General features: G+C 38.7%; 3 protein-coding genes across 3 annotated transcripts; all 3 read right to left on the reverse strand.

Moving 5' to 3' along the window:
* Positions 1-3,998: 3,998 nt before the first annotated feature.
* LOC122416261 (uncharacterized) lies at positions 3,999-8,080 on the reverse strand. Its single transcript, XM_043429029.1, has 2 exons — positions 7,818-8,080; positions 3,999-4,961 (listed from the first exon to the last, which is right to left on the reverse strand). The coding sequence occupies exons 1-2, from the start codon at positions 7,939-7,941 to the stop codon at positions 4,606-4,608; spliced, it is 480 nt and encodes a 159-aa protein (XP_043284964.1). The 5' UTR covers positions 7,942-8,080; the 3' UTR covers positions 3,999-4,605.
* Positions 8,081-9,014: 934 nt separating this feature from the next.
* LOC122416242 (MFS-type transporter clz9-like) lies at positions 9,015-15,863 on the reverse strand. The gene is made up of 2 exons (XM_043429005.1): positions 15,425-15,863; positions 9,015-14,963 (listed from the first exon to the last, which is right to left on the reverse strand). The coding sequence occupies exon 2, from the start codon at positions 14,961-14,963 to the stop codon at positions 13,278-13,280; it is 1,686 nt and encodes a 561-aa protein (XP_043284940.1). The 5' UTR covers positions 15,425-15,863; the 3' UTR covers positions 9,015-13,277.
* Positions 15,864-18,779: 2,916 nt separating this feature from the next.
* PPP1R15 (Protein phosphatase 1 regulatory subunit 15) lies at positions 18,780-24,860 on the reverse strand. The gene is made up of 3 exons (XM_043428994.1): positions 24,577-24,860; positions 21,175-22,900; positions 18,780-20,381 (listed from the first exon to the last, which is right to left on the reverse strand). The coding sequence occupies exons 2-3, from the start codon at positions 22,846-22,848 to the stop codon at positions 20,172-20,174; spliced, it is 1,884 nt and encodes a 627-aa protein (XP_043284929.1). The 5' UTR covers positions 22,849-22,900; positions 24,577-24,860; the 3' UTR covers positions 18,780-20,171.
* Between the last annotated feature and the right edge of the window lie 454 nt (positions 24,861-25,314).

Raw genomic sequence — 25,314 nt, forward strand, 5'->3', positions numbered from 1 at the left:
TGCGAAAGTATTCATTTTGCAAGATTATCGTAGTCATGTTTGTGTCTTTACTCAACGACAGAACTTCAGGTATTTTGGAAACTAAAGAACAAGCTCCGACTTTTAATCGAAGAAATTTGTGCGTGAATAATAAAATGCATTTTAGGACTTCATCATCAAAACAGAAGAAGCCTTTTCATCGAAAACTTTTCTTCCGCAGCAAAAATTTAGCTGTCGCATTTATAAACCAAAATACGATACAGAATGATATAAACGTGTTCTTAAATCTAACGGAAGGAACTAGCATCAGTCTAAAAAATAAATGAATGTGAAAATAAAAGTAAAATCGCGAATAGTTCTTTAATCGGGTTTGCAAGTCCTGTAATACAAGAACACCAACCAACCTTGATGTGTGTGACCAAATACAGACATATTCGACTCACAACTGGTTTAATTGACTGTTGGAGGCGTGGTTCTCGTTGTATCGGTTTCGACCCACAATAAACAGGAAATAGGTAGCAAAACTCGAAAAATCAAAACTTCAACCAAAGTACTACACTAACCATTCGGAATTTTGTACATTTTATTTGAAATCGGAACAAGCCTCTTCGTGATGAACAGTATTCAACAGTCAAACGCACGCATGCTTTTTAGCACGGAAAAATGATACTCGTGTGCAAAAGGGCTTGGTTTCGCGCTGGCTCAAAGCACAAATTCCATCAATTCTCATGATTTCTTTATATAATAAAATACAGTGAATAACATGAAGCAATCAAATCGTTTTCCTCAATCTTTCTAATAAATGATTCATCATGATTTTATTATGCATATATTATACGTACAAGTTGAACAAGTTTTTTTTACTGCGGAGAGAAGTACATGTCTCCGCTGTAAGAGTTGAGAACCAACGAGGACTTCTCCTGTCAGTTCTATATCCATATGCTGGCCCCAGGCCCCATTCCTCTTAGCTGGGATATGACCAGTCGATGAGGGCAAAATTATTCACGCATACATTTGAGCATTTGCAATCTTTATACTATATTTATAATGTACAGTAATTCCCATATGAAGTGGTAAAGAACTTAAAAAGCGATAAATTCTGACACTCAAATGTGAGTGCGATGAGAAAAAACCTGAACTGAGAATATTACAAAAAAGTAATACGAGAGAATAATTCAAGGGATAGAGTCGCTTTTGTAAGTCCGACGACGTGTAAAAAGTGTCACTGATAAATGAACACACAATCGAGAAATCGTGAAATTTCGTCCGAAAGATTTTTCAGTCGTTCAGAACTGCCATCAATGAAATTTACCACTTTATTTGCCACGAACTGTATATGTAAAACACTTTCACGAGAAAGTATGCGAAGCATTAAGTATGTGTAGGAGCCCAATTTGTTCGACGAGCGTTGAAGTTGGCGGAAGCATCATTAAATTTATGACCACACTCCTAATGTGCCATAATTAGTATTTTCATTTAGCGAAATCTTGTGTTTTCACGTTTTTTGCATTGCGAAACATCCTGTATTTATAACGCAAAAGTATTCGTATCAGCAACTGGCTCATTGTTTTGGTCACGAATTTGGAGGTTATCGTTGGGTGTAACGATCTTTTTTCGAGCGACCCGACACCCGACTCCCATTGGCTGGTTATTGAGTTGAGGAAAAAACAAAATTTTATCGATTTGAATGTAAAATATTGAAGATTTCATTATTGGGTGAATGAGGAAAAAATTCCGTCTGTCTTAATTTGAGATTTTGCAATTCAAAATACCAGCATAACCTCCGCGAATTGATGACAACTCGGAATATTTCCAAATTTTTCAAGAAACATTTCTCAAGGAAACAGTGATTTACATATAAATTTGAGTTGAAGAAATTGTGCATTAATCTTTTCAACTTTGTTTTCTACTCTCTTTTTTTCTAGTCGATTATCCACTATTGAGAGTAAATCAGTGAGATGTAGATTTATTATACAATGAAACATATGACAATTTAAACATAGGAGGTTAGGTAGAGAATGAAGAAATTATCAGCGCGTTAGTCGGTATGTTCGTTACTGCTAGGTTCCGTCGCATCCTTCAAAACTCTCGTCAGCCTTTCCAACTGTAAGTAGAAATCCAGCCAAGGTGAAACCATATGAAATTTCATCGAATCTCAACCTTACGTCTAGATTGGATTTCGTCGACCCACACGGCGAGAGCAATTCACATATACAATAAAATTTCGGTTCGTTGAGCCGTGTTATGGCAATTCACTGTCTCGGGCTCTGACCGAAAAAAAAAACACGATGGACGGCTTTATCCGGGAATTCCCAACGTAATAAAATCTGAATAAAAATGAATCATATTGAATCTTCTAAAGAAACACGCCATATATTTCTCACCTATTTTCAACGAATCTTTATTGTTTAAAAAATATATATCTCATGATGGTGTTATATATATATACTGGAAAATGTGTCAAAAAATTAATAGCGGAAAAAACTGGATTTTTTATTTTGAAATTGATTCTCGAAAATAGCGAATGTCGAAAGGGCTCGTATTGGATTTGACAAACGCTATTCCAACTCTGCCAATATGATTTAACGTTTTGTCAAAATTTTTAATTTCGTAATTCACCGCAATATATTTAAATACGACAAAGATTCATTCGCGTGCTCCAGAGCATTCCAATAAACGAGCGGATACTCATTTTGCAATTGACTCGAATCAAATTGATATAATTATAAGGTTAGTTCACGCGGGCGTGTTGATCACTTTTTTGTCACTTTGCAGCAATTGCTCGAGGCGATTTGTGATTCCGTGCCTCATTTCGTCAACATAAGGAGTGTTTATATTCTTGTATTTTTCGGTGTTCAGTGCATTTATAACACGGAAGGAAAAAATTAATGAAATCAAAGTGCGGTGACTCGAGGCCGCGAGCGGATTGCTCACACGTCGCTCTCGCATCGGTCATTCGCTTCCGCGCAGACTCGATGCGTGCGTGTGTCTGTCGAAACACTCACGTTTAGATATTTATCGGTAAATTCATAGCGTGTGCTCGCCAGCAAGCGAGCAACGAACCAGCACGTCACTCGAATGTACACACAAAGCGCATCTATTTTTTTGTCTCGTTCGTGTTACGCTTTTTTCATTCACCGCGAACAATAGACCATCGCCCTTCTAGCGTTGAAATTCATAAAGCTTTGTGAAATGCAATCGCGCGTATGTACGGTCGACCGGTAAAAGGAACAAATGGAACAAGGATGGAATTCGCGTGATGCGTGAAGTTTAAACTTCCGCCGTCGATAAAACATCCGACTTGTGCTCCCCCCGACCTCTATCGTTCATATTCATAAAATAACGCGTGACGCCTGCCTGAGCACGTATCGGATGTGAAATCGTAAATAAAAAATCTCATTGCGCAACTTCGTCAGAAGAAAATTTCAAATTTTACTCGATTATTTTATTGCATCCCACATGTACGCTCACAACTTTTTGAAGCATATACCTTCCGGCATTGCGCAGTGAAAATCTTACGAAAAGTGCTATTATTCACGCTGATTCACGCGTACGTGTGTTATTAAAATATGTAACGATATTTAGTAATCGGAAAGTCTCAACAGCAAAACCGCTACTGCTCTCATTATCACGTTCCCCTATTTCCATTGTTTAGAATTTTTCTTCGTATCATATCTTTTTATTCTTTTAACCATCGAACATCCCCGTCATCATAAAAATTCGCAGTGTTCAAAAAAAACCGTTTAACCGCTCCATTAATCAAAGTATCTCATTTTTTGAAATATAAATTTAGAACGATGAGATTAAAAATGATGCGAACTAAATTTCAATCCGATGCTCATCTAGCCACAGACCGTGTACTAGAATGAGCGTTTTATCGTTCTTCTTCAATAGGCACAAATAAATCAAAAAGATAACCTCATTTTGCATAATTTTGTTTATATACATTAATTTATAAACGACAAAAAGAAATAAAACCGGGAAATAAGGAGAGTGGGTTGAAAAAATAACAACGTGGGTAGCATTAAATAAGAATATTATTAATTTAACCACATAATATAGTATATATAATTACAATCACACATTGTTTACAGTACATTTGGGAAAAGGCTTTTCTACCTTGGGCAGTTGTATATAGAGTAGAGAGATGTCGCTCTCGCATGAGAATCATTACTTTGTTTTATAACCATTTCGTAAGATCGATCGTTGCTCGCGGATTTGTATATTGCGATTAAGAAAACAAGAGATTCGATTGAGGATTTTCCATTACGATAAAAACAACGAAATAAAAAACGAAAAAATACGAGAACACAGCAGTGACGGAGCGGACGTGAGGTGGATCTAAATATTAATAAGTACGAATTACTGAGGAGCAAACAATTTGTTGAGGGTAACGTTACTTCGTCTCACACGGGCAAGAATGAAAATACTTTTTTCTTCGTATGCAGCTCTATAGAGAGTTTCTTTTGCTTAGACAAATTCTGACAGTTTTGAATTTGCTTGTCGTGTTTTTTTTTTTCCAACTCTCGAGTGAAATCATAAAAATCGACCAACTTTCAGATCTATTACACCCTCGTTTTTAATGCGTTTTTGCTGCTATTTTATTATTGTCGTTTCGATGTTTCTCTAAGCTTTGACTGCAGCTGCGGCTTCGGCGATAGCTTTTTCAGCGGCGGCGAGCTCCTCTGCGGTGGCTGGTTGTTGTGTCGCAATTTCGGGGTACTCGAGCTTCGCGCCCTCTTCGCACTCGAATTTCGGACAGCAAGCAGGGAACGGTGCCGTTTGATTCGTCTTTGGTGAGAGCTTGCACTTCGGGTTGGCCTTTGGCAACGGACCACAGTCCTCTACGAGCTCGAAAAGACGCGGGGGACCATCCTCAACCAACACGCACGTTGAACGACCGCAGAACGGCGCCAAGTCCCAAGTCTTGTTTGGCTCGAACGTCGCGCATTTCGTAGATGCGAAACACATTCCCGGGAAATCTGTAAATTATCATTTGTCGAAATGATGAGTGCGATTTAACCTATTGTCGTATTTTGTTCGATTTTTATCGTGAAAATGATTATTCCTAATATTTTTAACACCTCGATTACGATACATGGCGTTATTAAAAGAATTGTGTCATTAATAAAAAATGAAAAAACCATCCGAGGCTGAAATTTTTCTTCTTTCTCCTCTTCAAACTCTCTACTCGTAAAAACAATAACGAAGATCGTTCAATAAACGAAAAAAAAAACAAAAACAGCTTCGAGTCCCGACGAAATGTTTGAAAAAACGATCGACTTCCGGCCGACGTTTGTTGAATATTATTTGCTCTTCGTAACGACAGCGAATTTGAATAAATGTTGCGGTTTCATTGAAATTCTTTGCCATTACAAAGTGACTTGGTACGCGCGCGGCTTGTTTTACGTTTTTAGGTTAGGTTATCGAGTGGGCGAGATCGATCGGTGGGTAGGTAGTTTTTGAATACGATAAACTCTGGTGCGTCGAATTTGCCAATAAGTTGATGTAGGAATTCTCGTATAATATTCCGAAGTAGTCACAACGAGCATTCCACAGGCGTTGGAGCGACTACGATATATCTTCGTTGCGCATAAATTTAACACAGGAGGCATGCGCACATACGAAGGTGTAAGAACAATTGAATTGTTTTGGAGACTGAGAAAGAGAAGCATAGTGAAAAAAGAACAAAAAAGAAACGAGAAAAAGAGGCAACCGGTCGACAGACATGTCCTTTGAATGCAGCGTGTATGGCGATATAGAAATCTCAAGGAGAAACACTTTCACTGTCATATATTCTACATATACAAGTATACACGCGTGTTATACATATCGATACACCTACACATACTCGGACACAATGTATAACAGCTTCTGGCCTGACGCTGAGTGCTTGTGCAATCGAAGAAAACGAAAAAAAGAAATAGAAAGAAAAAATCGCCACCCAACGCTCCCTCCGAGACTCTTGCGAGCATCTGAGCAATCGTTTCGAGAATTCTCTCTCTCTCTTTCTCTCCCTTTCGCCAAAACTCGCTAAACAAGGAACGCCTGCTCTCAGGTATATTAACGATGTAAAAGTGTCTTCTCTGGTTTCGATCTCTTCGCGCTACAGTGCTCTTAAACGAGGGAAAATAATGAATAAAATGAAAAACCGAAGGAAAAAGCACGAGGCAGCGATCGGCGATGAATCAGATGCGGTCAGCTTCGATACGCAATGTCAAACGGATCGGCGAAAATCGATCAGGCGTGTACCCGCTCAAAGCCACCGATGTACGAGGTCGTCTTCCGCCATCTATGGCGTTTTTTTCCAACTTCAGGTATCTAGATCTGGTTCAAGATTTATTCAACGCGCGGCGTCTCCCCCGTTCTATGTGTTTTCGAGGTCAAGACATTTACGAAGGCCGTGTTTATCCGCGAATATACGTGCGTGGATCAGAATAAAAAAATATATCGAACAATCCGATTAAGGACACGGCCGGTACTTTTTCAATGCCGACCAGTTGTATTCAAATCGGAATCGACAAGTCTCAGTATAACGGTCACACCTTATCATAGGACATTATATTTTGTCATCGAGGCTTTATTTCTTCGGTATTCGTGGTATTCAACAGTGGGGAAGAACGAAAAGAGTATTGAGACGAGTTTCATCTTACGGATGGGAGAAGTGAGAGGTTGTCGTACATATAAAAGTGTGCGTGTATTTGGTGTACATACCGTTGAACTTTCTCGCGATCTTGCGGTACAACTATCGTTTCCTATTTTTCTCTCGCTCTCTGTCTCTCTGACTCACTCTCTTTTCCGAGCCCCTGTCACCGCTCGCGTTAGAAAACGCCGACGCGCTTCTCGATTTTTTAATTCAATTACTCTTGTTGTAACGTTCGCTTCATTTACGAGACGAGCGAATTTTCTGTCGGAACAAGAGTAGAGGGAAACATACTGGCACGAGACTTTCGAGAATATTTAGCTGGAGTGAGTTTTTGACAGTTGTTTAAATTTATGCGATCGCTAGATATTCGCAAGTTATTCAGCCCAGTAACGACATTTTTTAGTGTGTGAATAGAAATAGGTTAGAATGCAGAAAAAGCGGGAAAAAAGAAGTTCAAAAGTAACGTTCTTCACGTCTCGATAATAAAGCTCGTTAAAACAACTTTTAACGAAGATAGGATTGCGACAGGGAATACGAACCGTGAAAAGTACAAGGTTATCCGTTTTGCTTGAACGAGCCGACTAATGAAAATCCACGCAACGGTGTATGCACGCTTCGTTAGCGATTCGTTCATTTTGTCCGTGTGTTCATTAGGAAAATTGAAGGATATATTTCTCGTGAGCACACGTAGCATTTGCTCGACATATTTCTTGGATTTTAGCTCGTCTGGGGTTCGATATTGAGACTTTTCAGCACGCCGAAAAAGCACGAATCAGGTATTTATGAAAGTTCATTGTGTCGATTTCGATGTAGCGGCGAGTACGGCTCGAGTTTCGTATAAAACATCAACAAGGATGTTCGTCGCGCAGTCAGGAAACAAGTGCAGAGTGTCGCGGTGTCAGCAAAAAGTTCAATGGAAGTTAGGGATTTGGCGCTCAACCAAAAGCCAAAAAAAAAGGTTTGGGTCGATCGAATTACGAGTGCGCGCACATGTGAATCGGCAACTTTCTTTTCCCGATTTTTCAGCTCATGGCCGGCACCGTTTCGAAAAGTAAGTTAATTGTATCGATGATTTATTTTCCATTGATTATGGTTTAATCACGAAGGAAATATATTGTTGAAAAGCTTACTTCAATTAATTCGACTTGAATTAACGTTTGATAAAACGATGAACAATTCATAGGGTACTTACCGCGAAGTACATCCGCGGGTATGAGTCGTTGGTATACGGTTGGTTCCTCTGCCTCCTTGGGTTCGTCCGCTGCGAAGACAACCGCGGCTACGACGACAAGTGCGACTGCCAGTAGAAACTTCATGATTGTTTTATATTTATGATTTTTTTAACGATTTCCGATGAATCTTCGATATCTGAAAATTTATTACGAATCGCTCGTTGAAGCCGCGGCCAGAGAGTGACCTCTTTGTGTGTACCGATTAAGACTGGTTAGGACCGATCCTTCTGTCCGTGTTTTATACGTAAACACCGGGCGGGGTCCTCCTCCCTCTCCCTACCTTGCCGGACAACAGTAGTGCATGCTTGTGTAAGCAATCGTGTCCCGAGGAAGGGGCGGAGGGGGGAGGGGGGCTATCCTAACCTCTCGAAAAAAAAGCAGTGGAGATAGCACCCGATCACCGCTCCGATGTGGATCGTGAACGTCCTAAAGAGACAATCTCCCGATCTAAACGGACAAGGCTTTGCTACGAAATACGCCAAATCGTTCTCGTACACTTGTTTTCCGAGCCTGCGTTAATTTTTTATCCATATATCTACCGTACAATTTTCGTTGTCGTTTCATGCTTTGTAATTAACATAATATTTGTAGAGGCTTTACAAACGTAGATCTGTGCTAAAGGATTCTTAACCTCAAATTTCGTCACTTTTTAATTGCCGTTGGGAATTCATGAAAAATCACAACTTTAAGCAACGCAAACGTGTCCGAATACAGGTTCAAACAATACCTACAAATGGCCGCGCAGTGATGATGATTAACGATCGCGATCTCTATTAACACTTATTACAGCCAGGATTATGTGGCTGAACCGTCGAAAAACGCAGAAAATTCAATTTCAAGAGTAAGAATCTTTTCAACCTAGACGAGAGAGCGATTTTTCTGTACGTTCGCGATCGTATTTACTCTGACCGTTGTTTCGAATAGTTTCGTTGAAAAAGTCGAGTCGCACACACGCGATCGAAAGAATACTTCGAAAAAAAGGAAATCCACGAAGCGCTTCGATCGCAATAATGAATTTGGACATTTTTTTCGACAAGTGGTAAGAACTTTGACTCTTTCAAATAGTTTCTTAATTCGATGACGTGTATGCACACTAGGTTCCGGGGAACAGTGATGTAAGGACAAGTGTGGTACGAAAATAAGTGAAACGTGCAATGTATCAGCGCATCGTTATCGGCGTCGATTTTATAACAAGTTTTACTCTTTATTTATACGATTTCTTACAGAGCAGTCATAATAACATCTATAAATGCATACATTCAATCACTCGATTCGTTCTCACATTCTCATTGAAGTTAATTTAAGTTCGAAGTTTTTTTTTATGACAAGTTTCACATATCGATGAAACCTTAGCACTATTTTAGCATCGTTACAATTAGAGGTTATGCAGACTCGTACGATAAACGGTAGCTACTAGTCTCGTTAAGGATCTTATTGAAATACATATGAATAATCTTACAAAGCTTACCTATTAACTAAATATACAAATATTCCATAAAATAACTTATTTGTCGAAATAAATGTCGCGAGTACGCAGGAGAGTGAGGAGAAACTATTCTAAAAACGGTATTTGGTCCGTGTTCGCGCTCAGTAAATGACAACGTACCAGGAATAAGCTCGGATTATCGTGAAATTGTTGGAGAGAAATTTGGTAAAAATAATAACAATAAATATGGCAGCCGAAATAATATTTCGAGGGACTTCCGAGAAACTTTATCGCACCGAAGTTGTGTGTCGCGCGCGCGAGTGGGAGGGCGGGGGGGGGCTCGGGTGAAAAAACATACGCAGATTTCCGAGGATGAAATCGCTCGTGTTTCACGCTGCAGGTACGCGCGAGTGCGTGTGCGCGGTGTGCGCGCGAGAAGAAGGAAAGGACGAAGGAAGGCGAAAGTCGTGCCTCTCGACGCAACCAAGAGAGCGAGAATGAGAAAGAGGGAGACGGCAGACAAAAAGGAAGAGAGAAACTGCGCTCGCGAAGAAGAGATACGTGCATATACATATATACAAAGTACATATTCTTTGCATCGTGAAAGGAAACTTTTCTCTAATTTTATTTTCATCGCGAATTCTCATTTTACAATCGACACTTTTCGACGCGGATATCTTTTCAGTCAATTTAACCATATTAAAAATAATAAACTTCAAAAATCGAGGATAAAAGTGCTGTAAAAAAGCTTAACCTCTCTCGAGCGCATCGAAAAATAATACTTTTCGCACTTTTTTTTTTATACCGTAGACACCGGCGGATTACCCGTCAATTTACAATTCGGCCCGTGTGACCCGGTTCGAAACCTTTTTTCGCGTGTATAAAAAGACAACCACACACGCGCTGGTTTATGTACACTCGATTAACATGGTCCTATGGCTACGTGGAGGAGATTGCGATCGAGCGAACGGATTTGTGTCATATTCAACACGGTAGCTTTTGTATCACCAGGATGTACATGCTTTTTTGTTATTTCTTTTCCCATCGCTGCTTTCATTCTGTATTCGTGATTCGGTAATTTATACATACACACACACATATATATGTAATAAAACACCGATGAATCACTCTTTCTTCAAAAATTTCATAATACACGAATAAAACTTCGTAATTTACATGTCATTAACACTCAACAGCTATTTGTATATATATATACATACACATTCAAACGTCAGTTTATGCTCGATTCGACTCAACTGTCAAACAGCCAAATACAAAATTAATCCGTCATACGTGATTGACCAGATTTTGAAAACGATATTTAACAACAACAACAAACATTTAATAAGGAAAAAAATGTTTCGAGGAAGTACGACTAGCATGATAATAACTCTGAAAATATTTACTTGGCCGAAGTGGATTGTCGATTCCTCGGACGGCAGAAAGGGCTGCTAAAGCGAAGTGGGTTTTCGCGTGAAAAACATGAGCGCGCACTCGTAATTTTGCTGAATGTCGACCAAGCTCGAGAATTCATTTTGAAGGATGATACTTGATTGAGGAAACCAACTGAAAAGTTGGTCATTTACCGTACACGTTGAAAGCGTAAGAAAATGGTCGCCTACGTATTTGCTCCCGTCGATTTTTCAACGTGGATCGAATTCTGTGCACACCGACGAGTCGCCGATGAGTTTTTCAAATGAATGACTCACCGATTGTTACGCAACGGAAAAAAAATCTTATTCTCACCGAAGAAATCCGAACGATTTCAATAATCGAAGTGACAGGTTTATTATTGGATTCATAAAAATGGCGTAGAACGATTCGGATTGGCGATTGAAATATTATTTCGAAGCATAAATCACCGTGTTACAGGAAATATAAAATTCATTTCGTACATTGAAACACACACAGCTTGCCAAACTAGTTGGAGCCGTGACGGTAATTTTTATTTTCAACCTGGTCAAGAGATTGGAAAAAGTGAAAAGCACATCAACGAGAGGAAGCGACGCAGAGATATTGCGGCAACTTCGTGAAGCATAGCACACGATATGATAACGCTCGAGGGACGTTGTCACGTGACGTGTGTCTTTCGTGAAATGTAGTTTTACAACTCGATGGAAAACAAATTATGAGCGTTTCGAAAAGCCCGAAGAAGTATATCCCAAAAAATGGAGTTTTCGAAGCTCTCGTTCTTCGAGGTAAAACAACCGTCAATCATGGTGCGTTAAACGTCGCTGGTGTTCATCCGATGAGACGATATTTACATTACTCAGAGTTAGAAAGTAAGAGAGCAAGCACAGATCTGTGACCGAGCGTGTTTGCATCACGGGGACGTAATTCTCATCATTTTGCCGATCAACTCATGGGAGTTGCGCCCTTTCGGTCATGAGCTATATATTTACGTATTCATTACAGAGAGTATCCATTTTCTTGAAGCGCGCCTACGTTTCATGATGAGAGTTTATTAATCTTCGAACATCTTTGTATCTTCAGACTTTTTTTTTCGTGAAAATATGAAATCAAGTTCAGTCATTTCTGAGAAGCAGCTGAATTTCTTTCTCATTACATCTTCGCCGAAATAAGTTTCCCGCTTCATTTTACGAGAGGAAAGTAACGTTTTTTAATCGCCCGAATTTGGTGGAGCATGCGCACAACGATGCAATCTTCACACGGAACTGCGGCCTAACAAACTTGATGTGACATTTTTATCCCAATATTCATGATCGTCAATATCAATGAAAACCACTATTCCGTAATTCAATGTGGTCTACTTTCCTCTCCAGTTGCGTAATATACCAATTCATGCATAACGAAATTCAGAGCAGTGTTATAAACCTATTTAGAGCAGAATAGGATTGACTTAATTCATGGTTTATAGGTTAGCGTTATAAATTTTATCGACACACTGTAATGAACGACGGTATTTTCAAGGGTCGATTTTTCCGTACAATTTTGTATTTTTATTTACTTTTCAACATGACACGAGCGTGATCGTTCAAAATCAATTGGGAAATAGAATTTTCACAACTGTCGATCATCTCGAGAGCAAATAAAATTGATCGCTGTTACACTACGGACCATTTTTGAAAAGTTCGGGCGAGAAAAACTGGGATTCTACACTATTTACACAGTAAATCGACGATCAGTTCGATTCCAGAATTAAAATGAAAGAGTTGAAGAAAAAAAATGGCTAAATAGAAAAATGGCTAAATCGAAACTTGATGTAGGACGATGGTATGTTTACAAATCGTGAATGCTTGTGAATGATGCGATGTGAAGAAAGAGTCAGTGAGTACGTGGCGTTTTTTTCTTGCGATGTGTATTTTTTCTCCTTGTAGAATATTTAATTATTTGATCAACGCGGCATTCAGGAAAGCCTAATTGAAATAAACACGGGACAATCTGGATTGATCTCTGACTTCCTCTCGGTCTCCGGCCTCCCTCTTTCTCATTCTTCCTTCATATCTTATAATTAAGGTAGTGTACGATCACGATTCGATCTTTTAGTCGTACATCGTTACCACGGGATGACGGAGGACGAAAATAGTGTCAGCCAATGGAGAACTGTCGTGATGAGAGACAAAGAAGTTTGCTGCATTGTAAAAGCGCAACGATTCGGAGCCATGTTGAATGACGTTTACGTTTATCATTCTCAGGCCCACGCTAAAACATTTTTCATGCGCGCCTTATAACTGAGTTGAAAATTTCTAGCACTGCCGAAAATTTTTCAAGAAAAGTGCGAAAATCAAAGATCGATAACTGACTTGTTTAGTCATTGATTGAAACTGACAGATGGAGCATTTCGTCGAGTTTTCACAGAGTGGACGTTTCAAGTTCACTCAGTTCAAAACAAATTCTCTGGCAAGTTTTTTCGTTTAGTTTTTAGGTGTTCTTGAAAAATTCAATGTGTTAGAAGGCGAACAGAGTTGTTCTCGTGATTGGCTTGAAATATAATGCATGGAAAAATCTGGACAGGATTTTTGATCAGGTCGCCCTAAGGGAAGGCATTATTGTTATACATATTACTGGTGCCAGGTACAAAATTGTTAGCGGCTGGTATATCTGCAGGATGTGAACGATAAAGGAATTCCAAATGTTCATTGGGGTGTGTATCGGCAACGAAATGATGCCCGTCATGAATAATCGGTTCCACGTTACTAGTAGTTGGGTTATTATTGTTGGCTGGCGTATTAACTGTGTTGGGTCCATTAGCACTGGTGCCGCTACCGGCAGGATTGAACAGCGCACCGTTATTTGGGGTCGGTTTTTTCGTGCGAAATTGGCGATACAAATGATAGAGAGTGAGTTCACCCATTTCGGTGAAACAATTTTCGTATCTGTACTCGGGATCATCCTCGATAGCGTCATCAACACCGCGAAATGTTTCGAGTCTTCGATTGCCAATTATTTTCTCGTACTCTTCCCACGACAAGAAAGTATTCGAAGGACGATATTCCCGTTTGACGACAGTCCCGTGATGAACTTTTTTGTTATTCTTTTCAACGCATTTGGAGTAGTCAATGGCCGACGGATTCCATGGATAAATGCCCCATGTGCGAAAGCCCTTGGCTGTGTCGCTGGTGACACCGGAGCTCAAAAGAGAGGCAAGGAGCGGTGCGAATTTCTCTTTTGTTATTACTTCGAGGGGATTTTTACGCTGAAATTCCAAAACACCCTTTTTCCAGCTGGATTTCAGAGGTTTGAGAGTGGATATTTCAGCGGGCTTCAAGAACCTTGACATGGTCGGGTACAAACTTATGAGAATGATGTTCAGCTCCATGCAGAGCTGGCTCACACGATAAGTAACGTGATTACTGTGACCATCGAGATATAATATGATTGGGAACATTACTCCTTTCTTTTGTAACGAGGGTAACAATACACTTCTTATGTAATCATAAAAAACTTCAGACTTCATCCAACCGTTTTCTGTACAGCCGATTCCCCAGTCTTGGGGCACTGATTTCACTATGTCGGTTGGCAATCGTTTGTAAGGATAAACAACCATTGGTGGGGTCTCGTCGCCAGCCGCGGAGAACGTAAACATGACCGATATATTAGATTTGGGTAAAACACCTACGATCTCTTCAACATTTCTTACCTCTCGAGGCGCCAGAACTTTATTATTCTTTGGACATAACTCAAAATTCGTCTCGTCCGCATGATAGATTCTTGATGGATCTTGCAAGATGTTTGAGTAGCCGGCTTCACTGAGATACTCCTCGATATTTGTAAACCAGTTGCGTATATCCTTCCCTGTACCTTTGGCAGCTGCAGAGGTCACTTTCAAGTTAGGATGACGCTTCAAATAAGCTTTGTACCAACCGTCACCAGGGTTATTGCCTTTGAAAGGATTAGCTCGTGGATTCGCTTCTAGCATGTCCTTCACCGAGGCCTGAATAGCTTCTTTCCTTCTCGGACATACTTTTCGATGCTTAGCAAGAATCCATTTCTCCAGCATGTCTTCTTCTTCGGCTGTTAATATAGGACTTGGCCCTAGTGTAGTTTTGTTTTTGAATTGACTGCTTCTTCTGAATTGTATCGTAGCTCTCGGCACCCCAAACAATTGGCCAGCTTTGCGAACAGACATGCCATCCTCCTGAACGGCCTCCAGCGCTTTCTGAACATTTTCCTCGCTGTACCTCTTGGTGTATTTGGTACCTTCTACTAGTTTCGGCATCTGCCGTAATTAAAACATATAAACAAGTATATCATATTACGTTTGGGTTGAATTATTGTAAACGCTGCAGGAACGAAACACACGATGTTGTTGTGGCCAATGACTGCGTGACAATATTTCATATTGTATGTTGAAACGAAAATTCATCGACTCATGATTTGAATGTTTTCGATCAGCATTGATTGCAACGTTAATGTAAACAGTAGAAATATTTTTTCTTACACACAATCATTGGCCACTGTTGCCTATAACTGTTTTTTCGATGAGTTTCATAACTATAGCGGTTGTCATACGTCAACAAAAACAAATTGTGTCCTTAACCTTAAAAATGAAACATTTGACGGAGCTTAATGTTTTGTGTGCCGTTACTGTATGGGTCCAATTAGAGGTAATGACGAAAAGAATTGACTTGTAACATAAATAATGTAAACTCTAACAAAAAATGTTCGATTTCTACTTACTTCGATATTTACATTGGTCACGAAGATACTGAGAAACAGTAGTTTCGACGCGTCCTTATTTCTCGTCTTTTTTTCACTATTATCACAATAAAACTACAAAGTCCAGTATTTTTAATTCGATTGACAGAGCTCCTGGCTCGTTTATTATTCAACAAACGTATTTGTTTTATTGCGAACCTTGAAGAACTATGACAATAACTACATATTAGGCGCGGCCAATTACTGTACGGTTGGTACAGTAGAAACCCGATTGTTGTGACGAAACAAGCGCCGAGGCAGCACAGGCGTTAAATCGCCATTAGTGATTGGCCGTCGGACTTCTGCAATGGCCTCCATGAAATAATACGAAAGGAGTTGTAACAACGATCAACCAATATGTAGTGTGTCAATAGCTATGACTATGACTTTTTAAAGATTTCAATTCGAACATCAACGATCATGAAATAGAAAAATAAATATAAAACAGTTCAATCGTGATATCGTTTTATTCGCCTCGGGAGAAAAAACATCGTCTAAATTTCTTTTATTTCGATAAGAAGAAATGTTAAATGCAGTGTTCCTTTTTTTGCCTCGATATGTTTTTATGCGCAAGTTCACAGTGAAAGGATATGCGGGATGTGTTCTCCAAAAATCACGATTCGCTTCGATCAAACTGTTGTATGGGTTGACCGTGACCACGAAATTGCTTGTATTCATTTTGAATGTACGCGTGTGGTCGTGTGCTCGTGAAATGAAAACAAGACGTTTGTTATTCAAGATTGGTCAACCGCAGCAGGGCATTCGAAAGTGGTACATCTCGAGACTCCGTGAACCGCAAGCATTGTCACGGTTCGGCGATGTGTCAGAGGAACACCGACTGGCGCTCTCTACACCGCAACTTGTATAACAATTTCGAAAACTGTAAAATACACATTTCGAACCCCGTAGAAAATAAGGTCGGAACTTGAACGAGTTAACGTCTTTATCGATATCGGTTGAGTCCGTTTGTTGGTCAGAGGTCGATGTACTCGAATTCATCGGACCGCAACGATTCCATTAGGGTTCCATTTTGCAATGTGGAGACGAGGGAGAGCTTCGTTCACTACAGAATGCAGTGACGAGTTCGAAGTCAATTAAAGCCGTACCCATCCGGTACCCGCTTTTTTACTATGACTTTCAATCTCTACAGCAGTTAGCACCTCTCCTCTGTTTGTCAAATTGCCGCTCACAAGTTTGCACTACGAAAGTAAAGAAAGTAGAGAATATTTTGTTCCATTTTTACGAAAAAAAAATCCAACGTATGTCACACGAACAAGATAACCTAACAAAATCCACACCGATTTTGCCTTCCAGAATAAGACCACGATGAAAATTGATTCGAGGTTAGCTGATGGTCATCGTCGTTAGACGTGAAAAGTGCTCAAATTTGCCTGAAATAAATTCTACATGTCGAGTTAGCGATTAAATTGGCTTTGATCAACACCTGTAACGGAACGTTGCGTTCGTTAATGCGGTCCGTTTTGTCCATTGTTTACAAAATTTTCTGAAAATAAGTAGAGTACCGTGTGTTTACGACGAGTGTCAACTGAGCGTTAAAAATATACAATTGTACTTCACTGTTCGTGTAGAACGAAAAAGAAATTGAAAAAAAAGTAAGTGTTGCGATCATCACACTTTTGCCGTTGTTTTTGGCGGTACATTTTCGATGGTTTTTTCACAGTTTCATGAATTTTTATCGAGGTGATAAATTCAGTACGTACGAGACGCAGAATCCTTCGGGCACTTTTTCTCCACAAACATACCCGCGTTGATTGTACTTTACGAAAACAAGAGTGTTGTATTTTTTCACAACAACTTCCTAAACATACTTTTACGTAATTCGTGTGCGAGTGAAAAAAAACGACGATAGAGGCTCTCGTTAAATAAAATTTCATTGAATACCTGCAGAGACGTTGTACGGTCACCTCGCTCATACGAACACGACGCTGACAATCACCGGTATTAATTGTTGCAATTTCTATACGTACTACGCACATATATACAAAGTTGATGGTGCATCATTACGTGGAAATGAGCTGCACGATTCCGGAAAGGCTGTGCGAACCGACGATTAAAGACATATATTCGATTCCACACATGATGCACGTACTTCTTCAGGCTCGAAAAGTCTGCACATGTATAGTTAACGATCATGCAATATCCCACCCTTGACACAGTTCGAAGTCCTTATACGCAGTACACACTAGCCATTATTTCGTCCCGTGATAGTCTATGAGAATCTTGAACAACACAGGGAAAAACGTTCTACTCTTTCAGTTTATTGACAATCGTCATAATAATCATAAGGACTTTACGTAGCGACGCAAACGTGAACGACTTATGTAACGGGTTTTTCGCATTTTATTCGAGTCAATAAAATCACGGTTGTTTCAATGGAACGCATTTTATAATTGCTAGAAATTCCTGCAATTCATCCTCATTCGTAGGCGCGTGAACAATGCTGATCGGAAAAATTTATTTTTCAGTTTCATTTCCCAAATATTTTGTTACATGGTCGTAGAAGCTCTTAAAAACTGTAGAACCGAGTAGAAATGAAAAAACATTGAAAGATTTTCTAAGAAATCATGAGTACAGCCCCGATTAAAACTGCAACGAAAGATCGAATGAGAAAATGAACTGAAAATGACGTTCGACTCTTGTATCTTACAGCAAAAATAGAAAATAGAAAAAAAATCCAAATGTCTTTGGAACAGCAGTAAAAAGTCTCGGAGCGATTGCAGGTGGATATTTGAGCAATAAGAAGGCGCTCCGACCGTGTTGAATTAAAAATAGTTGGTATTTCGAATATCTGCGTGAACTTAACCATACGAAAAAACTTTGCCAGCGATTGGTGTGCAATCACTGTAATGAGTGCGCGGCTTCGACGACCGTTCAAGTTGAGTAGTTTGAGCGAGAATATACTTGAAAGAATGACAGCCCGACTGTGCACTGGCTCGCGCGACAATTATTGAACAGGAAGCGCTTTTGGTGAGTTTCTCGCGGTCCTAATCAATTAAAAATACTGATTATGAGTTAAATCACAGCGATCGCATTATTCGTGTTTGCCACGGTTACCCTTGGCTATACCACGGGAATGCAAAACAATACCAAATCCTAAGAGTGGCTTCGGGTAACACTCCGGGCAGGGGGCAGCCTCGCAGGAATATGAACAGTGATGCGGGAAAAAAGTTAAGGAAGTTGAAACCGATTGCATTTTATAAAGTGAAGTGTAAACAAAAATCAGTTCAATTTTCAGACAGTTAGGAGCGTCGTAATGTGGAATGAAAAGTACAATGATTTCCTTCAAAATTTGAACCTTCACAATTGTATCCGAATATTTGTTATGTATGCGGGGTTTATTAATAAACAACTAAATACATTATAGATATAGAACGTTAATGATAAACATATTTTTATAAAAGAATTTATGCAGATCGGCCGGATGCAATAGAGATAGCAGTAAGAATGCAAGTGTCGTGAATAAATTATTTAGTTCTGCAATCTCTCATGTACCCCAATACCGGCGTCGAGCAACGAAATGCAATGAATTTATGGGGACGTAAACCACGTGAAAGACAACGAATTGCAATAATGAAATATCGTTCACATGTGTACGTTTTTTTGTCATTTGGATTCAACAATCGTGTTCCTTATTCTGAACTCGTCTTGGAAAAATTCTTCTTTTTAATTTTAATTTTATTTATTTTTTTATCTCGTGCCATATATTTATTTATACGTATAGGATAAAAAGGCACATATCTGCACAAATTCTTCGTCTTTATCAATCCTAACCTTCGACAAATTACACTTTACAAACATTTATCCTTAAGTGTATTTATATATTTATATATGTACAGAAGCAGCGATTTATTAATGAAATTCTATCGTTTAAAGTTATCCGATTCCTTTGAATTAGCTATATGATAAATATGGTTATGAAAAAACTTCAGCAATGGGGACGCGCCGATGGTTTTTCGATCCCTTCAAGCCTTTAAAAGAATACACGAGCTTTCGCATATCTCCCACGAAATCTCGTCGTCTCTACGGTCACCTTCTTTTTATACAGACAAAACTAAATGTACAGGTAAGCGTAAATGTATTATATATTAATTATGTTTTTTTTTGTTTTTTTCGTTAATAATAAATTTAACCCGATTATTTCACCTTAACCCAATTTTACTAGAATCAAAAACACACGTAGATTCCTGATATATTTACAGTCGTATGAAAAACGAAATATTTGACTGAGCACAACACATTTTTCATGTTTAATATAACAACCCCCCCACCCCCCTTAATTTACTCGGACAAAACTTGGTTGAAGGATGTGCTGCGCCTGCGAAGGATGACAAACGTTCGAGCATGGAATTCTTCCTTAAATTTTTCTTTAAAAGAAGCGTAAGTTAATTATGTAGCTATTTTCTTTCGTTTGTTTTTGCCTCAATTTCGAATAGTTATAACAGGGTCAAATCATTAAACTGCTTGGTAAATATCTATGCTCGAGATATGAAATTAATGTGTAATATTGTCAAGATGAATACTTGAGTTTGAACGACGTTTCGCTTGTGTTTTATCGCAACACGTTTCATGAAATATCACACAGATTTGTATTGTTGTTTATTTTCGTGTAGGTTACTCATTGGTTTTGCCGACAATAGTGATTGGTGATAATGACTTATAATCACTGTTGTGTTTGCGTTAAAAAAATTTGAGGCGATTCACCAAAATGCTATTCGTCGACGTCGAAACGTTTCTGCCAGATTTGATTTCGATGCTGGACCGATAGTATGGGAGATAAAATTCTTTCGGTTCTGTGTATTCTACCTCGGAAACGCTCTCGATCACGCGCCATTTCTTCCCAGGGCCCACGTCTCGCAGCCCGATAAGCGTAATTCCACTTAATCATCGTGTGTACTTGAGGCTCGAGATTAAATCGGACCTGGAACGAGAAGATGTTAATTATTTGTCATGGATGCGTAACAAATGAGACTCCGTGAGTCATCGGCTGTGGATCGTTCTCTATAACTCCATTGATACTGCTTCCTCATTAGGGATCGGCATATGAAAAAATACTTGCTCCGTAAATTATTGTCAAGGATAAAAAACGGGCTCGCATAATTTCATTACCGTCATATTGTTTTACTACATCGCGATACGCTTGACGAATTTACAAAAAAATTACTTTGTATCGTGGGAATAGATAAAAATAACTTGAGCAGTATAAGCCGTCAATTTTATCGCGATCTGTAGTTAAAGCCAATTGAATAAACATTCTAAGTAAGTCTGACGTCAACTCTTGAATAAACGACCGGTGAATTAGAGTTCTATTCAAGGTGTGAAACTTCGAGATTCAACTTTTCACGAATTGCGATAAAAGATAAATATGAACAATGAATATACTTTTTTTCCATCATTTTGCCAGAAACTTTTCCTCATATCGTGAATTCCTAGAAATAGGTCGTAGAAATGCGAGAACAATTGTCTGATTTAAAATCGTTTCGTAATTGAAATAATTAGGATAGCAAGGGCGAGATTTTCCGAAATATGGATGTACTCCTAAGTAAAAATGTAACTTGCTTCGAAAAAATAGGCAAATGAAAAAATTTCGAATTAGATTCATTGTTGGCATAAAAATTTTCGTTCTAAAAATATCACCGATTGATTTGTCAGAGTGACAATATATTTTGGAAATCATGAATAAATTGATGTAAACTTGTTTGAAATATGCCTACTCTCAACGTTTGTTTCCCATCATCGCCAATATCGTCATCAGTTGTGGCATCGCTCTCTGTATCACTGACTTCATCGTCATCATAATCAGTATATTCAGATTCCGAGCCATTTTCAAAAACAATGCAGTAGCTATCCTCCGAGTCGACTGAACTTTCGGATACCAATCTTGGCCGATATTCCCCCAACCGCGATGCACAACTGTTATCGATGCTGTACGACGAATTGTGGTTCTCCACTTCCATAGAAGATTCGGGCACGTATCTAACGCGCATTGGACAGTTCGACGGGGAGTTACGCAAGCCCTGTTTTTGTTTTCGCGCTTGTGACGTAACGTCGAAGGATAAATTTTCGAAAAGTGTGGAACAATGACGGGACAATGATGAATTAGGCTGATCACGTGGGTCGAAAGACGCAGAATCAACTTGATCAGTGGAACGTTCACTGACCGATGATTCATCGTCCTCAGATCCCGCGTAACGCTCATCCTCGTCCTCCCAAGCGTTCAAATCATCTTGAATGTTTGAATAAATGTTTTGTTTTGTTCGTTCTTTTCGATGTCTCGACTGGCTCACACCATTTCTTCGTAACTGCGATTTACCTCGTCCTTTACCACGTATACGAGCGATCGTGCAAGTTTTTCTTCTTGATGGTTTGGATAAATTAGGCTTTTTCGTAGGTACTTCTGAATCCGGCGAGACAGCCCTTGTTGTGCCGAATCGCTCGGACATTCCATTTACAACTTTGTCCCACATCGCTTGCCATCGATTGCAGTATCTTTCCTCTGCAATTTTCGCAGTGTTCTGATCTTCCTGTGTTTCGTGTGCTGTAGACATCGCAGGATTAATTTTTTTGGAATCCGTCAATTCTTCGGTCAACTCATCCGGTTTAGGAGGCGGCATAGAAATTTCTTCTCCTTCCATTGTATTGACCCTTGACGTTAAAATGTTTTCACTACAATTTTGAGGTCCTTTTTCCGAGCTTTTGAGGGGTATTATAACATCCAATTCATTGAATATTTCTGTGGGAACGATAGGACTCTTTGATAATTTAGTAGTTTCGTTGATATTTCGACACCAATCTAGTTCGTTCGTGATGTTGCCTTCAGAATTCAACGATACCTTTGTTGACAGGGGTATTTTTTTCATATCATTGGTGAATACGTAAGACATGGGGGTCGCAAAGTCGTACATACTCTTGTTTTGTAATTTTTCTGTAATTCTCGAATTTTCAATTAAATCTTTGTTTTGCTCGATCGCCAATTGCTCGCAGTTTCGCGTCAAATTTTTAAAGAATTCTTGTGATATTATACCTTCGTTTGGTACAACAGTCACAGAAAGGGTATTGTGAATATTTGACATAAAGGTGCTTGGAACTTTGCCAAAGCGTTCTACGACGATGCTTGTGAGAGCTCCGAACATACTCGTGAAAATATTTTCTTTCCTTGTCTCTGGGGCTTTCAATGATGGAGAATCGACGCTCAACGAGCTGATTGTTCTGTAGGGCTTTTGAAGTTTCACCTCAGGATTTGACTTTATCGTGTACATCTTGGCACGCCAATTTCGTAACTCGACGTAAGTCGGTGGATAAGACGACGCTGTTGGGGACACAACCGAGATATCCAGGTCCAAGGACATTGAACGCCTAGGTGAGATTTCCATCTCCAAAATCAGCATGCGATCCGCCAAATCAGCTTCCCGTTAGACAAAGTGCTGCCTCTTCTGGAGCCTGGTCAAAGAAGCATCGAATTTAAATACTAGTTGTGTAATTTCTATTAATAAAATTTCATGTAAGCCACAGAAAAAAATTATTATCAATTTTTTCACGGTGCTCAAATTGCTAATATATCTTGACTTTATGAAACCTCATTGCAATAAACTTTGTGAATGTATTATTTTTCTGAAAATATATCGAGTGCGTTTTCAATGAATTTTTGTTCGCATAGAATAGTATTTACGGTATGGGGACTGAATTTTCTTTCTTTATGTGCATCAATGCTGAGGATTGGGAACTTATATCAATTATTGAGATTGCTGCATTGTCTAAAGGTCAACTTATGATAAAGCATGGGAACAAAGAGACTCTCAACCTTCCATATAAAAAGCATGTTTGGGCTTGCACCGTTGTTATGATAAAAAGTGAGCTGACTTTCATATTACGAATTTTGAAAATTAAGGGCTACTGGTTTAGAGATAAAAAATTAGGAATTTTTGGTAAATTCCAGCAATGCAAACATCAGTGCATCATGCTGCAGCAAAAATCAAATAACTAAACATATGGACGATCATATTGTCCATTTGTTTATATTTTTATTCAATAAAACAACACTTATTTCTTGTCTACATAATTAAGTCAATGCAACAAGACAGTTATCAATATCTTTTTTCCTTTGTAGATTTTTTCCATTTTTTACAATTCACGTCTCTTTGCTTTTATTGTATCACACCGATTTGTTTAAAAACAATGTGCACTGAAATAATAACAGCAGAATAAAAATTTCGTTCTACAAATGTCCAGAAATTACAGTTAAAACTTCAAATAATCTTCAATATTGCATTAATGGCTCAGAGCAAGTGATTAAATTCCACGGAATTTCATCATTTTAAATACAAGGCTAAAGTTACTTTCTCCTCATAATACTGTATATACCTATCTGCCTTAGAGTAAAAAGGACAGTATTTATTTTTGTCACAGATTGTTCATTTGTTTGTTCTAGATTACAACATTCCGAGTATGGCTTTAAAGTTTTGAAACAATCTCTAGCACGTTGAAAAATTTCATAATTCAAAGACATTTATTCTGGAATCGTTCCACAAAATGACCTGTACCATCTGTCCTACGGCAAACGTAAACAAGCCTGTGTTATGCAAGGAAAATTTGATTATAATCATTTGTATTGCTATAATTGTATAATAACTGGAAATTTGTTCAAAAATTCAACTTGCTGGTATAGAATAGAATAGGCAAGTTGTAATCTGATAAAACTCTCATATAAAAGACTCCACAATTGACCTTCATTCAACGCAGGGAACAAGAAATGTTCTGCATGAAATGCTGATGCAAGTGGCAACGATCAGTGAAAAATATAAAAAGAATACATGTTTTCTTATTGTAACTTGAAATTAAACGCGATAAGCAAAGGAGCGGGGAAACCCGAGCTAAGAATTTTTTCGACGATTCGAGATAGTGTTATGGCGTAAATGGGCCTAAACACGGCAAGCGTCGCTTTTTTTTTCTATTTTTGATAATTCACAGAAATACGATGATTAGAAGGAAGAATTACGATTCATATTGATGTCATATTGAAAATAAATCGCTTTTCGTTGGTAACTACATTGCTACGCGATTAGAGACACATAGGGCAGTGTGTTAGTGCACGCGTGCGCGTGTTTTAATGTACTCACAGCAAGAACAACCTTCGTAAACGTGACAATTGTGATCGTTGTTCGGGCAATTTTTCTCACTTGTAGAAAGTCTTTTCGAGGTTTGATCCGAATGTTTTTTTATAGTTTTCTTGTCACTTGTCAATTTTAATGTGTCGTTAGCATTACCTCTTTCGTCTTTCGCGTTTGTAATCAAAGTTTCCATTGTAAAAAGGCACATTTTTGCTGTAACGAATACTGGATACAACTTTCAAGCAGCCATTTTCAACTGAAGAATAAAGAATGAAGATTGCGCAGCAGCAGTGTGTGACGACGGGACTTCGAGCGTTAGTTCGTCCGAAGTTATGAACCGTGGCGCTGCTGTTTCGAGACGTGCAATTATTTTTTTTTATCGTTCTATATAGAGATTGTACTCGTACGTTCGACAACATTCTCTATTTCATAAATACTTTTTTTTCAGTAGGCACTTTTCCTGTTACAGTTTGTTGTTATAAATTATTCAATAAAATCAAGCTATTATGAGTTTAATAGTTTATCTTTGTATCTGATATACACCATAGTAAAATTTTATGTGAAAATCGTATTCAGAATTTATTTTCAGTCTATATTTTACTGCAATTTGAGAACTATTAGATAAAATAATCTTGAAATCAGTTTTTCAATGACTAGTTTCGCGATTTTACAAATTATTTCGGTTAAACATATTTTAATTTTGTTCTTTTGCAATCGTTGATCTTTACGGATTGGTATAGAAATTAT

This window comes from Venturia canescens, chromosome 1, assembly GCF_019457755.1.
Source record: "Venturia canescens isolate UGA chromosome 1, ASM1945775v1, whole genome shotgun sequence".
NCBI lineage: Eukaryota > Metazoa > Arthropoda > Insecta > Hymenoptera > Ichneumonidae > Venturia > Venturia canescens.

Bases quoted from the DNA above. Each gene is read 5' to 3' on its own strand.
- LOC122416261 (XM_043429029.1), bottom strand. From the start codon at position 7,941: ATGAAGTTTCTACTGGCAGTCGCACTTGTCGTCGTAGCCGCGGTTGTC. The intron at 4,962-7,817 runs GTAAGTACCCTA...GATAATTTACAG, and splicing joins ACCCGCGGATGTACTTCGCG to ATTTCCCGGGAATGTGTTTC.
- LOC122416242 (XM_043429005.1), bottom strand. From the start codon at position 14,963: ATGCCGAAACTAGTAGAAGGTACCAAATACACCAAGAGGTACAGCGAG.
- PPP1R15 (XM_043428994.1), bottom strand. From the start codon at position 22,848: ATGCTGATTTTGGAGATGGAAATCTCACCTAGGCGTTCAATGTCCTTG. The intron at 20,382-21,174 runs GTAGGCATATTT...TTCTCGTTCCAG, and splicing joins ATGGGAAACAAACGTTGAGA to GTCCGATTTAATCTCGAGCC.